This window comes from Grus americana, chromosome 18, assembly GCF_028858705.1.
Source record: "Grus americana isolate bGruAme1 chromosome 18, bGruAme1.mat, whole genome shotgun sequence".
Taxonomy (NCBI): domain Eukaryota; kingdom Metazoa; phylum Chordata; class Aves; order Gruiformes; family Gruidae; genus Grus; species Grus americana.
The window spans coordinates 13,233,320-13,246,257 of record NC_072869.1 but is presented as its reverse complement, the minus strand read 5'-3'; the positions used below and the strand labels follow the sequence as shown (position 1 = coordinate 13,246,257).

General features: G+C 54.3%; 1 protein-coding gene across 10 annotated transcripts in view; it reads right to left on the bottom strand.

The window, feature by feature from the left end:
- Positions 1–5,802: 5,802 nt before the first annotated feature.
- Positions 5,803–12,938, bottom strand: part of MYOCD (myocardin) — a 200,252-nt gene continuing 193,116 nt past the window's right edge. For 9 of the 10 annotated variants that reach the window (XM_054846938.1, XM_054846940.1, XM_054846941.1 and 6 more), the window contains 3 exons: positions 10,152–10,265; positions 9,117–9,174; positions 5,803–8,444 (listed from right to left, as the gene is read on the bottom strand). In XM_054846938.1, coding sequence (XP_054702913.1) covers positions 7,876–8,444; positions 9,117–9,174; positions 10,152–10,265 — 741 coding nt within the window. In that variant the 3' untranslated portion in view covers positions 5,803–7,875. The remainder of the gene's footprint in view (positions 8,445–9,116; positions 9,175–10,151; positions 10,266–12,938) is intronic. The other variant, XM_054846944.1, reaches the window with a different exon arrangement.

Below are 12,938 nucleotides of genomic sequence, written 5' to 3'. Positions count from 1 at the left end.
CCAGAAGATGTGTGATTAAAAGCCATTCTCTTTGCATAAATCCCAGATGGAAGGGCTGGGCAGGCCAGGAGAAAGCTGTCATCTCCAAGCACTTGCTACTTCAAGCAGCAAATCTCTGCTCAGTTGCACCAAAGAGCTGGGTGCAGGGCTGTTACTCTGCAGGTGTAGCTGTGCCAACACTCCCAAAAGCACACACCGGCTCAGAAAGAGGGGGGGGGGAGTGAAAGGGTTCAGCAGGTACAGAAGAGCCATCTACTCACATTAGAGAAGACATGCTTGCTTGCAAGGTTGTATGTATTTAACGTATGGTATCTGCATGTATGTCCATGCTTGTTCTTGTGTGAGTGCAGACATCAGCACTACGGTGAAAACCATTGGAGAAGGTGCTTTGTGTGAGCCTAACATCTCACTAGACACCAGACACCTGCTTATTGGCAACCATGCCCCATTGTCCTGCCCACAGCACTTCTGCTCTGCCCCTTTTTTTCCCAAGTTTGATGCATGCTTGACATAAGTCAGCCACCTCAGATAGAAAGGTAAGAAGCAAAATTTGGATGCCTGAATTCTTTCTGTGCCTCTGGGAAGAAAGTTTACTTCAATTGCCAAACATGGAAGCAGTTGTCTCGACCAGGCAGGAGTGCAGCTTCTTGGATAGAGATGGAGCCAACCAATGCTGCAGCAATCCGGATTATGTTAGATTATTTGGAGAAGAGGAGGAGATCCTACATGACCTTCTGAGGAAAACAGGTTTCTCACCAGATTCAAGATGGACTGAGAACCCGTCTGCTGCAGCACATTGGTAGCTCCATGGACCGATTACGTGAGAAGCTGTTGGGTGTTCCTGAGAAGATGAGAAGAAAGAGCTTTGATATGAGGTCCACCAGACATTTGCAGAACTGGTTCATGAGCCATTCAGTTTGTGACCCCCCCCGGTAATCCTGCTGACCCAGGAGACACGCTGATATCTCAGTGCTCCACAGAAGCTTGACCCAGGAGCACTGCTCCATGCAAGCAAGCACACCCTGGCCAGCTGAAGATGCTTTAAGAGAAGAAAAAATGCCAAAACATGGAGAAAACTGTGATGGGTGCATGGCTGGAAGTTGTAGCTCAACCTTCTGTGTAATGCAGCCCATGGCCATTCTCCTGGTTCCCTGCACCAGAATCCTGCATCACTTTCTCATTCTCCCTCTGCACCTGGGTTTGCTCCTTTTCAGCAGGAGGGAAGCAAATGAGGAAGGAGGACAGGAAGATTCAGACCCTGGGATTCCATATCACAGTGATTTCCTGAAGATATTTGAATCTGATCCCAATTTCAAGAGGTCAGTGGAAACCATCTTGAAATCCAGCCAATTCCTGCTTCCTGCAGAAGTCAGTGCAGCTGAAGCCACTTTATGACGGGATCACTACCACCAGCGTGTGATCTGAATGCAGGGACACTTCCAGTGAGGGGTGCTGGAGCCAGTTCTTCACATGGTCCTGGCTGAGGCTGGCACCAGGAAGGTGGGGCGGGGGGGAATTACTTGGATGGGAGAGGTTCAAGTGTCCCTGGTGAACCTGTTTTCTTACCAGACGAGCAACACAGGACATGCTCCGTGGCCTCTCCTGAGGTCCTGTGCTTTTGTAGCTTTGAAGCCCAGTAAACACGGTGCTGCTGCTGCTGCTGCTATGGGGCCACAGCCTTGTGCTAAGCTAGCAAAAGGGGTCTCAGGACTTGTCAGGCCTTGTCTGAACTAGTCTTAGCCTGCCTGGAGCTTTGCTTTATCTTGTTTAGCTATAACGGCAATTGTCTAGTCACAAGATGATCATAACTTGCTTTGTTTTAGCTCTCCTACAATCGTGTGCTGTAACACAGTCTTGTATATATTTTGTAACTAATAGCTAGTTATAACAAGAAGTTCTGTGTATAAATTATCTATGCTTCTGTAGTAAAATGCATGTGGAAGACTACAGGCACGGGATGACATCAGGGGCCTGAAGGAAGAGGCACAGGATGATGCCAGAGGTCATCAAAGGAATGTGATTTGGGGGGAAGGGTAAAACCAGCCTTAAACAAAGAAAACAAAGAACAAACCTCTTGCAGATGTCAATCACGCCTAGTACTGTAAATTCAGAAGTAATGTGGAGTTGTATACTGTCTGGTCTTTGGCTGGGATGGAGTTACTTTTCACAAGGAGCTGGGAGGGGACACAGGCAGGAGAGCTGACCAAAGCTACCCAAAGGGGTATTCCATACCATATGACGTCATGCTCAGTATATAAGGACTCGGGAAGGGGCGGGGGGGGGCAGCCAGGGAGGAGGGATCGCTGTTGTGGGACGGATTGGCCATTGGGTTCCAGGCAGTGAGCAAATTGCCTGGTCTATCACCCACTTTGTACGTTCTGTTACAAATGCTGCTTATGTGATTTCCCTCTCCCTTTGCTGTCCCAGTAAGCTGTCCTTATCCCAACCCACGTGTTCTGCCTTTTTTTTTCCGATTCTCCTCCTCACCCCACCGGGATGCAAGTGGCCGCGTGGTGCTCAGCTGCCGGCTGGGGCTAAGCCACGACATATACCAAGGAAGAATGAGCATGTTAGCAAAGGTGTGAAAATTACCCCAGTTTCCTACAACCAGTTGTAGAGTAGGAAGAAAAACCCGTCAACACCAACATCTTTGCTTCTCCTGGTGAGGACAAAGCATGCTGACACATGCATGGCACCCCACACCCTCCTCCTCCAGGCTGAAAGCCCCAGAAGGTAGTGAAAGGTGAGCAGAGCCCCCAAGAAATGGGGAAGGTACAAGGAGCATTGATTAGAATTGTATGTAACACAAACTATTAGTGTCCTTGTAACCAGACTAAAACTATTTTTTGATTCAACTCTTAAGATGTTAATGAAACTAACAATAAATTCATGACTTTATATAAAAACACGTTTCCTTTTGCATGCAACAAAATTTTGACTGTAGTAAACTGGTTGTTATACAAGGAACTTAGTCCCTAACTTGCATGCAACGAGTTGATAGAAGTTTGAGGGTGTGGGTCCTGTGGATTTAAAAAAAAAAAAAAAAAGCATCCTATGAAGGCCATCTTGTCCTCCTGTGGGTAAGCCAAGATGTGCAGATAGCTTCAGTGATCTCAAAAAAACCTGGCCATACAGCCATATCACTACCAATGCTCCAGCATGAACAAGTGTCTGGGCCTTAAAACCAGATGTCAGCTATGCTGAAGCCCCCTGAGAACCTCAGTGCATCCTGCACAGCCAGAAGTCCTTCTTCCTTGGTGGCCTCCTTTTAGGTGCTGCAGATATGGGGGTGACAGCAGATCAAGGGGGTGCAGAGGGTCCATGCATGGATAAGGAGTGGCTCTGGGGTGTGTGTTCCCCCGAGTCAGTTTGGGTGAGAGGGGAGTGGAGGCTCTGGGAGAACTGGCCAGGGATGAGCAGAGGGATCCGGATGGGAGGTGGGTGGTAGTGTGCTCGGAGAGGGGTGAGAGTGTGTCCTGTGCTGGTGAGCAGGTACAGGGCGGGAGGGGGGGCTGTACATGCCGGTGTGGGGGGCAGCGGGGGCTCTGAGAGGGTGACGAGGTGCCAGGGCTGCCCGTGCATCGGAGGAGGCCCAGGGGCCCTTGGCCAGTGGGTGGCTGGGGCTGCTGTGGGTGCGGAGGTGGCATTGGGGTGAAGGGAGGGGTGCTGGTGTGGGTGTCACAGGGTGATGGGGTGGCAGTGGAAGGCACTGGCAGCTGTGGTGCTGGGGTCAGGGGCTCTCGGGCTCCCCCGTGCTGCAAGGGTCTGCGATGGGCACAGGTGAGATCTGACCTCTGCCGCCTCCGCATCCTGCACACACCTGAGGGCACAGGGCACCCCCACTGCGCCCAGCAGGGCTGAGGAGCAGATGTTCCCCGTGTCCCTTGGGAGGGGAAACTGTGCATAAACCATGGTCTGCCTTGACCTGGGAGCCGGTGGAAAGATGCTGTTGACATGTCAGTGCCTCCTGTGGAGAAAGCATTGGATGGTGCACTGAACCAGGCGTCTCACATTTAAAAACTTTGCCAAAGGTATGAAAAATGTTATTTGACTGTTGGAACATTTTTTTTTTTTTTTGCTTTATATTTCCTGTATGTTTCAGGCAGGAAGGCCCAGGGAGAGTGCGACAACACTGGAATCCTCCAGTGATGCTGGTTTTTCCTTCATCGAATCCAGGCTTTGTCAGGAAGGAAAACCCAGGACCTGAAATCCCCTGGGATAGCCTGTGTGGGAAAATCACCCACATTTTGAAGGCACTAACTCCTTCGGGGCACGGAGAGTACAGTTCATCAGCAGGCAGTGAGCAAAATAAGGCAGAGCATCCTTGGCCTTGCTCTGACACAAGTTGTACCAGGAAGGACAAGAGCTGATCAGAGATGCAGGACACCACAGCACAGGAGCAGGGTTACAAAGCAGTTGGGAACATCCCTGAAGCTTTGCAGTGACCAGTGGGGTCAGGCTCTGGCATCCTTGTCTGGGAGGGCAGGAAACCAAAACACTTCCCAAACGGGACCCAAGGATCATGCTTGGCCAGCAAGCCTCTGGGGAGCTTTGTGGTGGTGGCTGACTGTGGATGGGGCTTTGCAGGTGCTTTTCTGGACAAGGCAATGGGAGGCAAGAGCAGGTCCTGTCCTGCCAGCACAGCCCATGCTCTCCCAGCAGCAGCTCCGGTGGGGCTGGAAAACCGATGGCCGGGGCAGAGGTGAGCCCAGCTCTTCTCCAGGCAGCAGAGGAGCTCTGCTGCAGGCATGATTTGGGGCCTGGAAGGAGACCCCAGGAGACCCTCTGACCCTCCCTCTGCCCCACAGCAGGGTCTTGGTCTGGACTCAACCTCCCCACGTGCTCTGGTCCAAACCTTGGCACCTGACAAGCATCCTTCCTGCACTTTGAAGCTGTGACTCCCTCTACCACTTGCTCTGCTCTTTGCCAGCACATGTCCTCCCAGCTCCTCTTCTGCAGGCTGACCACCACAGGCAGGCTTTCCTCAACAGGCAGATGGGACGGGTGAGTGCTCCTGTCTACCAGTATTCCCGAAACAACCCTGGACTGAGGATCATCTTCTCATTCTCTGAGTAACCATGACTTGGCTCAGTCCAGGCAGTTTATCACAACACATTGGGTTGCAGAGTGTAGCTTAGAGATTAAACGATGATCGCAGGAACTAGTTGTTTTTTTCATCTACATCTTTTCACTTCTGCAATGTCTCAGGATTGTTTCACCTTTGAAGCCCAGCTGTGGACACACAGGCAGTCCCTCCCTGCAAACAGGTGGGTGAATGTCCTGGGAACCATTTGTCAAAGGAAAGACGTGATGAATCTGGAAACCGACACTGATGGGTACTGGGGAGAAGGAGTCAGGGCCCCTCGGAGAGCTCTCCCACCTGCCCCTGCCACTCACCTGTGGGCAGCAGGAGGTTCAGCTGTGGGGGGAGCTCTGCCCATGCCCACCATGTGCCCTGCGTTCACCAGCCCACCACCGCCAGAGCCTGGCTGCTGGAAAACGCAAAGGGGTTGGGCAGGGTGTGAACCGCTGCCTTTGGAGGGGACACTGACCTGAGGAGCAGGGTTTGCAGGGGAACAAAGCAAAACCAAAGCCAACAGAAGAAAACTTCAGAAACAGGAGACTCCAGCTAGCTTGTTTAGAAATCTTCCAGGAGAAACTGTTGCTGTGAAAGAAACACTTCTGCTCTTGCAAGGACCGTAGCTGCCCCAGGACATGGAGCTGATACTGCATGGTCGCAGCTGGGAGGGCTGTGGCTGCCCCAGCCGGCAAAATCAAACAGCAAACTGCCAGCAGATGAGTGGCAAGACAAAGGGGTTTTTAATAATGAAGGTGTTGCTGGTAACATAGGTAAAGAAATGTGCTTGCTTACAAGTTTGAAGCTGACAGCATCCCTTTAAATAAGGAAATACATTTGCTGAGAGGAGAAAGTTATCTGGAAAGCCCTGTACAATGACGCAGTATAGCAGCTAACACTACTCTTTCAAGTGCTATTAATATTCTCCATGGACCAGTTTCAAAAAATCTCTCACTTAGAAAAAGAAATTCTTTAAAAAAAATGCAACCTGTGATCGTCTATCCTAGCAGTGCACTGTGACCATTTGTACAATAGAAAAGTGGTGCTTTAAATAGTGAGTTGAAAGCTACTGCCATGTGCTTTATACAGCATGCAACAACGCCACGAACTGGAGACAAAGCAGAGGCTGCAGAGGCTCCTCCGACAGCTCCCGCATCCCTGGGGGGAGCGCCCCGTGGGATTCACGGCCAGGCTACCCACAGGCCCCTCGCGCCAGACCTCCTCCCCAGCTGCTGCATCTCCGATGTGCTGTCCTTCCAGTAACACAAATATTAAATACGCTCAGTCTGTAAATAGTTTAACAATCTTTGTCAGCAACAATATTTACTTTGGCAAAACCAGAATTGCAAAGAAGTAGACGTGTCTGTCAAACAGTCTGCAGCAAGTTCTTTGGTGGAAGCCAAGAAGTGAAGCAAAGGCACCTTCTCGCCAGAGCCTGAGGAAGTATATTGCACAAAGACTCACAGGAGAAATGCTGGTGACTTCAAACGGGAGGCATCACTGCAGGAGAGCATCCATCTCTGCCAGCTTCAGGAGAACTAGCTCCTCCAGGCTCAGTGATTCACAGCTGTTCTCCGGATGGCCTCGCTCTGGGCTGAGTGAACAGTGACACTGGAGTAAACTTGGGAAGAAGGGGATGACTGCTGGGCATCAAGGAGGAATGGGAAGAAGGACGGAGGGATGGATGGCAGAGGAGTGGAGGCAACAAAAGCAGACGCTCGCACAAAACTGCAGCCACGCAAGAGCCCACTCAGACTTGCCCCATGTGCAGGTCACTGAGTGCCCGTTTCTGGCTCCCCCTGCTCCCAGGTCATGCAAGGTGGTGGAGATCCATCCTGACTTCTGGCTGTGCAAAGGACAGCCCCTTCCAAAGCCTGGCTGTATTTTCTATATGACTTGCCCCTACTTTGGAACAAAACACATTACACATCTCTTCGTCTGTGCCACACTAGCTGGGACATGGCAGCTCCACCGGGATGCCACGTCCCTTCCATACCTGAACCTACAGCCTGAGCGGCTGCCTCCAACATCCAGAGCTCTCTGCTCCAAGGTTACAGGCTTCAGCTTGATTCAGTTCAGACTGCAGCTGGGACAGGTCCTGGGCTTTCAGCCCCCAGGCACCGTGAGGTCATGACAAGTTGCCACCACGACCATGGTGGTCTCCATCTCTCATCCACCTGGAGCAGAGCTGTGCAGGGGCTGGGCAATGCAGCTTTGGGGCAGGAGGAAGCGAGCAGGCAAGCCTGGCTGTATGAAGTGTGCTTGTCGCCCCGGCTGGGCAGAGCCTCCCTGCTCTCTCAGCCCCTGGGCTGGGCACGGTCAAGGTGAGTTGGGCAGGACTGTCTGCAGGGCTGGACGGGCAGGAGGGGAGTGGAGGAGGGGGCAGCAACGGGCTGGGCTCCTCTCTCCATGATTTCCCATTGCCACCCAGGTGAGGTCTCCTCACCACACAGTTTTGTCATGAGCTGCTCCAGTTCTCACGAGAGTGACTGTTAAAACTGGGGGAGGGGGGAGGGAAGATAAAAGAAACAAAACTGAAGTTCTTGTCAATCTAAACAAGTGTTGTGAAAGGCACTGGTGTCCTCTGTGGGAACATGTTGATGGAGGAAAACCAAAGTACCAGAGCTGTTGTGCTGCCAATTCGCAGTAACTGGAAATTCAAACAAGTTTATATGCTGGGAAAATTACTCTGGTTTCCCCTGGACGTGGCACATTAGCCCTGCGTGTTCTCCAGCATGACAGAAACACTGTGCTGACTGCTGTGGGCTTACAGTATCCTGCCTCCACCACCCTCCCTCTCACCACTGCTGCAGGTGCAGGTCCATGCTGGTGTTTAGATTGAGATCAGTAACATCTAGGAAATCAATGTTGAAGATGCTGGGACCTGCAGGGGTGAGAGAACCAAACCCAGTGGCGGAGCTGGGGGGGGTGAGGTCCAGCCACTCCATTGTTTCCCACGGAGACTCAGTGAAACTCATTTGTAAACCAGAGCCATCGGCAGGGGAAGGGGAGAGCTGGGTTTCCATGGGCGAGAGGGGAGTCTGTAAAATCTCCTGGGAGGTGAGCAGTTCATCTGCGGCTTTGCCGGAGAACCCCTCCATCATCCCTTCGAAGTGGGACTCTTCTCCCCCCATCTTCAGCAAGGCGATTTCACTGACCCTCCCCAGGGGGCTGTGGGCATTCAGCAGGACCTCGAGGTGAGCATCACTGCTGCCTGGACAGTGCTCAAAGGAGAGCTGGGCTGAGGAGACCTGCTCAAACGGGGCAGACGACTTTGGGAGAGAAGCGCTGGAGTTCCCTGTAGACACTGTTATCTGAGGTACTTTCTGGAGGCAGGACCGATCTTCCTTGGCATTGGCTGGCATTTCTGTCAACAAATGAGAGGGGTTTGAGGTGCTCTGGCAGTGCCCACCACTGCTGGGCACAGGGGCACCACCACAGCCCCCCAGCTGGGCTCTTGGGTGCGCCTACAGAGACCTGCTCCCCACTCAATCCCCTTGGCATTGCTCACCCACCCTCCCTGTGGGAAGCCTTGCACGTTCCTGCTTTCTGACCTCAACTCCCCTGGTCTTGGACACAGTTCCCAGGACATGAGCACTGGCAGCTGTCCTCATGGGGCTGGGCACAGGCTGGCCATGGGAAAGGGCACAGGCAGCACTTTGCACAGGGGAGGACACTACGTGGGAGATGGCACTGGCAGCACTGGTGAGGGTGGGGGACACTGGGGGCTCTGCACAGGGAGGGTGCTGGCAGCGCTGTGCACAGGGCTGCCGCCCTGCCATCCCTTCTCTCTGTGCAGCCTGCATAGGCAATAACCAAGCCCAGACCACCCCACCAGGTCTGCACATGCAGGAGCAGGCTCTGGGAGGGCCAATACGCTTTTGGATTCAATCTCAGTGGCTGCTGGCACAGGGAAGGCAAATGAAAGCTGTACTCAACTCAGGCAGCTCTGCTGGGGTGCGCAGAGTGCACTGAGCCCCACGGACTGACACTGGCTTGGAGGGGAAGCCCTGGAGGGGAACAGGGAAGCAGTGCATACCTCCGCTCTCAATCAGCACGTCCAGGAGCTCATCCATCTGCTGACTTCGTGTCATCTGCTGCAGCAAACGACAAAGAGGAGAGTAGAGGGCGTTAGGAGGTGAGTCCCTCCGGCCACAAGCCAGGTAGGTGGCTCTAGACCCCACAACCAGGTTTCTCCCATACAGGAGAGATGCCACTCCAATACGCGGCTGGCATGGCTTTCAGGTGAGCACTGCAGGTCCCTGGGACAAGCACAGCGGATCCGGGGAGCACAGTGCCAGGTTCCGCCCGCCCTGCTGCCAACCTTCTGCTCAGTGGCCACCACAGACTGCCTCTTCCCAGAGCCATCAGGACACACCGACTTTTCAGACCCAGCACCTTGCACTGGCATGTCCCTCCTTGCACTCCCTGCAGCTCCGTGGGGGAAATGCATCATCATCCTCCTCTCCCTGACTGGAGACTGGAAGGACTTTCTGCATGCCTCCCTGCCAGCCAGCATAAGCCCATTTTTATCACTGCCAACGGCATCACTCCATTTTCCTAAAGGCACCATCATGACCGGCACTGAGGCTGCTGACAGACTCTCACAAGAAATAGGGGGTTCACGGGTGATGGAGACAGTCCTCCTCATGGGAACAGCACTCCAGGGTAAGGCCGAGGGAGGCAGATGGCATGGAGCAGGGCACTTTACTCATGGGCTAAAGAGGGAAGGTGACTTGGGAATGCTCAAGTGTCTGTTTCTCACATAGCACTGAGCACCCCAAAGAAGAGGACACCAGAGTCCTGGGGTATTTGTGTGGGGTGTCAGGACCCCAGGGTGGACTGGCGCCTTGCATCAGCACAGAAGATGCTATCCCATCCAGATGGTGTCTGACTGCTTGTGGCAGACATTCAGCGACTAACTCTTCAAGAAAAGCCCATTCCTTGTGGAAATAGGCCTGTTCTACCCAAAGACCCCATAACGGGTTGTAACTCCTGCAAATGAGTTACATTAACCTCAAAAGAACACCCTGTGCAGCCCTAGCCCTGTAGAAAATAAAAATCATGCAGTTACCTGCTTTACTGCATCCTCATAGGGTGGAGGCTGCTTTACCTCTGAGAGGACTGGGCTTGACTTACAAAAACTTGGGGATGGAATAGAAAACTTTTGACCTGCCTGCGTAGCCATCTGCATGGGGGAAATACAGGGAAATGGAGTCAATGCATGGAGAGGCACGGCGGGAGGCCCAGCTGTCTTTCTTCTGTTGAAACCAGAGTGGTGCCAGGGAAACTAATGATTTTGTGGGTCAAATCAGCTCAAAGTGCCTGGCCTCTGGGCAGGAGAGAGGGAGGTAAAGTAGGTCCATCAGCCTAGCTCTGAGATCCAGAGCCACGCTGACCTCTGGTTGCTACCAGAGCACAGGTGTGATGCCGCAGAGCATCCTGGTGCTCAGTCTGGCCGTGAATGTGCAGAGCAAGGAGGAGAGAGAAATGGGCTGCTGGTCGTGAGCTGCAGCCAGCCAGTGATGCAGTGCTTCCCCGGCTGCCAGCTGCCTCCCAGCCCCTCTGCTGGGACCCTCTTCATCACTGCTTCTCTGGGGGCATCTCACAGAGCCCAGGCCAGGAGGACCGCTCAAAAGAATCACTGCCAGGTCAGCACCCAGGCTTTCCCTCTGCCTGTGTCAAACACCTGCGTATCAGTGCCAGCTTTTTGCCAGTCCCTCCTTCCAGGAGATGCCTCATCTGAAGGTTCAGTGCTGTTCCCATCACATCTAGGCCCATGTGTACCCTTCCCCACCACCTGGCTGTGACTGCCTTGTCCCATGAAAGCCAGCACCGGGGGATGCAGCACGGCCCCAGCAGGCGAGTTGGATCCAGAAGTGGATCTGGGGCAGCGGTGAGGCCACTCAGCCTGGCTGTGCACATCCTGACCGACTTTCTGTGGAGGGTGGCTGGGAGAAACAGTATCCCTGGCTTGGTGGGCATCCCTCCAATGCTGGGCACAGGGAGGGAGCTGTTGCTGAAGAGGGACCCTCATCCCTGGGAGCCCCTTGCAGGCAGCAGAGGAATGCCCAGGATGGGTGGTGTTGCAGCCAGGATGAGCTGCAGGACACCGTGGGGCCATCCCCTCCGTATACCCCTTGCGCTCGGGCAGCGAGGAAGAAGCTGCAGATGCCCCCCGAGGTGTCGCAGCTCCCTGCTGATGCTCGCTGACCTCTGCCTGGTCATCCAGAGCAGCCCCGCTGCCTCTCTTGGAGTACCGCCACACAGCACTGTGTCCCACTGCCTGCTGTACCCACAGCTCTGCCCCGTTGCCCAGCAGACCTCTGGGCAATATAGCTCCGTGCTATAGCTCTATAGCTCCGTGCCCCACTGCTGAGGTCACCCACTGCATCCCACTGCCCACTGCATCCCCTGCCCTCTGCCCCACTGCCCAGCTTTTCCCCAGCACTGCTCCCCATTTCCCAGTTCACCCAAAGCAATGCTCCCCATTGCCCGTTTCACCCCAGCAGCAAGCCCCACTGCCTGCCTCACCCCGACAGCACTGCACCCACTGCCCATCCCACTGGCAGCTCTCTGCCCCTCTCACCCTAAATTGCTCCCCAGTGCCCACCTCACTGGCAGTGCTGTGTGTCAACTGCCCATGCCACCTATCTCACTGTCCTCTGAATGGCTTAGAGACAATGCTGCACCCCACTTTCTTCCACCTTGCAGCACTGCATTCCCTGCCCAGCTCCTGCTGCACGCTGCTCAGTGTGCTAACCGCGGGAATGCCATTCGTGAGCTGCCCTGCTTGAGCACTGGGTGTTTCGCAGCGGCTATCGCTCTGCTCTGTGACTGTTGTGCACTCAGTGTGCACTTGCTGTACATCCTCCCTGAATGCAGTGTGCATGCCTTGCACCACTATGTGTGTTTTACAGACTGTATGATAGGTGCCGCTGCTGACTGGGAAACTCTGGTGGGGTGTTGGGATGAACTGGGGCTGCGATCAACAACACCTTGTGCTGGTTTTATGTTGTTGGCAGCATGTACCCCTCTCCAAGCTTTTGTACATGTCCTGAGTGAAAAGTGGTGGATACTGAAGGGACAGCTCTACACTGCTGGTGGCCTAGTGGTGAGGCACAAGCTCTGTTTGACTGCAGACCCCAATTACAAGCCCTGCTCTATCTTCCCAAGAAAAGGCTTCCCATATAACTGGGGTAACTGCCTGCCTTCAACCCAGTGGTCAAAATCCCTCACACAGTGCTAGGAGCTGCAATGGCTTGGCAAGATGCTGGAAGTCCCTGCAACACTGCAGCAGGGGTCTCCCAGGGGCTGAGGGATCCATGCCGGTGCTTCCCCACTGCGGACAGAGCTTTGCCAGGGCTCCATGGGGCAGAGGGAGCTGTGCCAGGGCTTCCCAAAGGTGGAGGGAGCCGTGCCAGGGCTCCATGGGGCAGTGGGAGCTGTGCCAGGGCTTCCCAAAGGTGGAGGGAGCCGTGCCAGGGCTCCATGGGGCAGGGGGAGCTGTGCCAGGACTCCCCCAGGGGCACAGCAAGCTGTGCCAGGGCCTCCTTCCCCTGAGGGGAGAGGCAGCTGAGTTAGGGCTCTTTTAGGGTAGAAGCAGCTGTGCCAATGCTCCCCCAGGGCAGAGGGAGCTGTGCCAGGACTCCTCCAGGGGCAGAGGGAGCTGTGCCAGTGCTTAACCAGGGGCAGAGGAAGCTGTGCCAGGTCTCCCCAGGGCAGAGGGAGCTGTGCCAGGGCTCCATGGGGAAGAGGATACTGTGCCAGGACTCTCCCAGGACACAGGGAACTTTGCCAGTGCTCACCCAGGGGCAGAGAGAGCTGTTCTGGGGTCCCCTGGGGAAGAGGGGAGCTATGC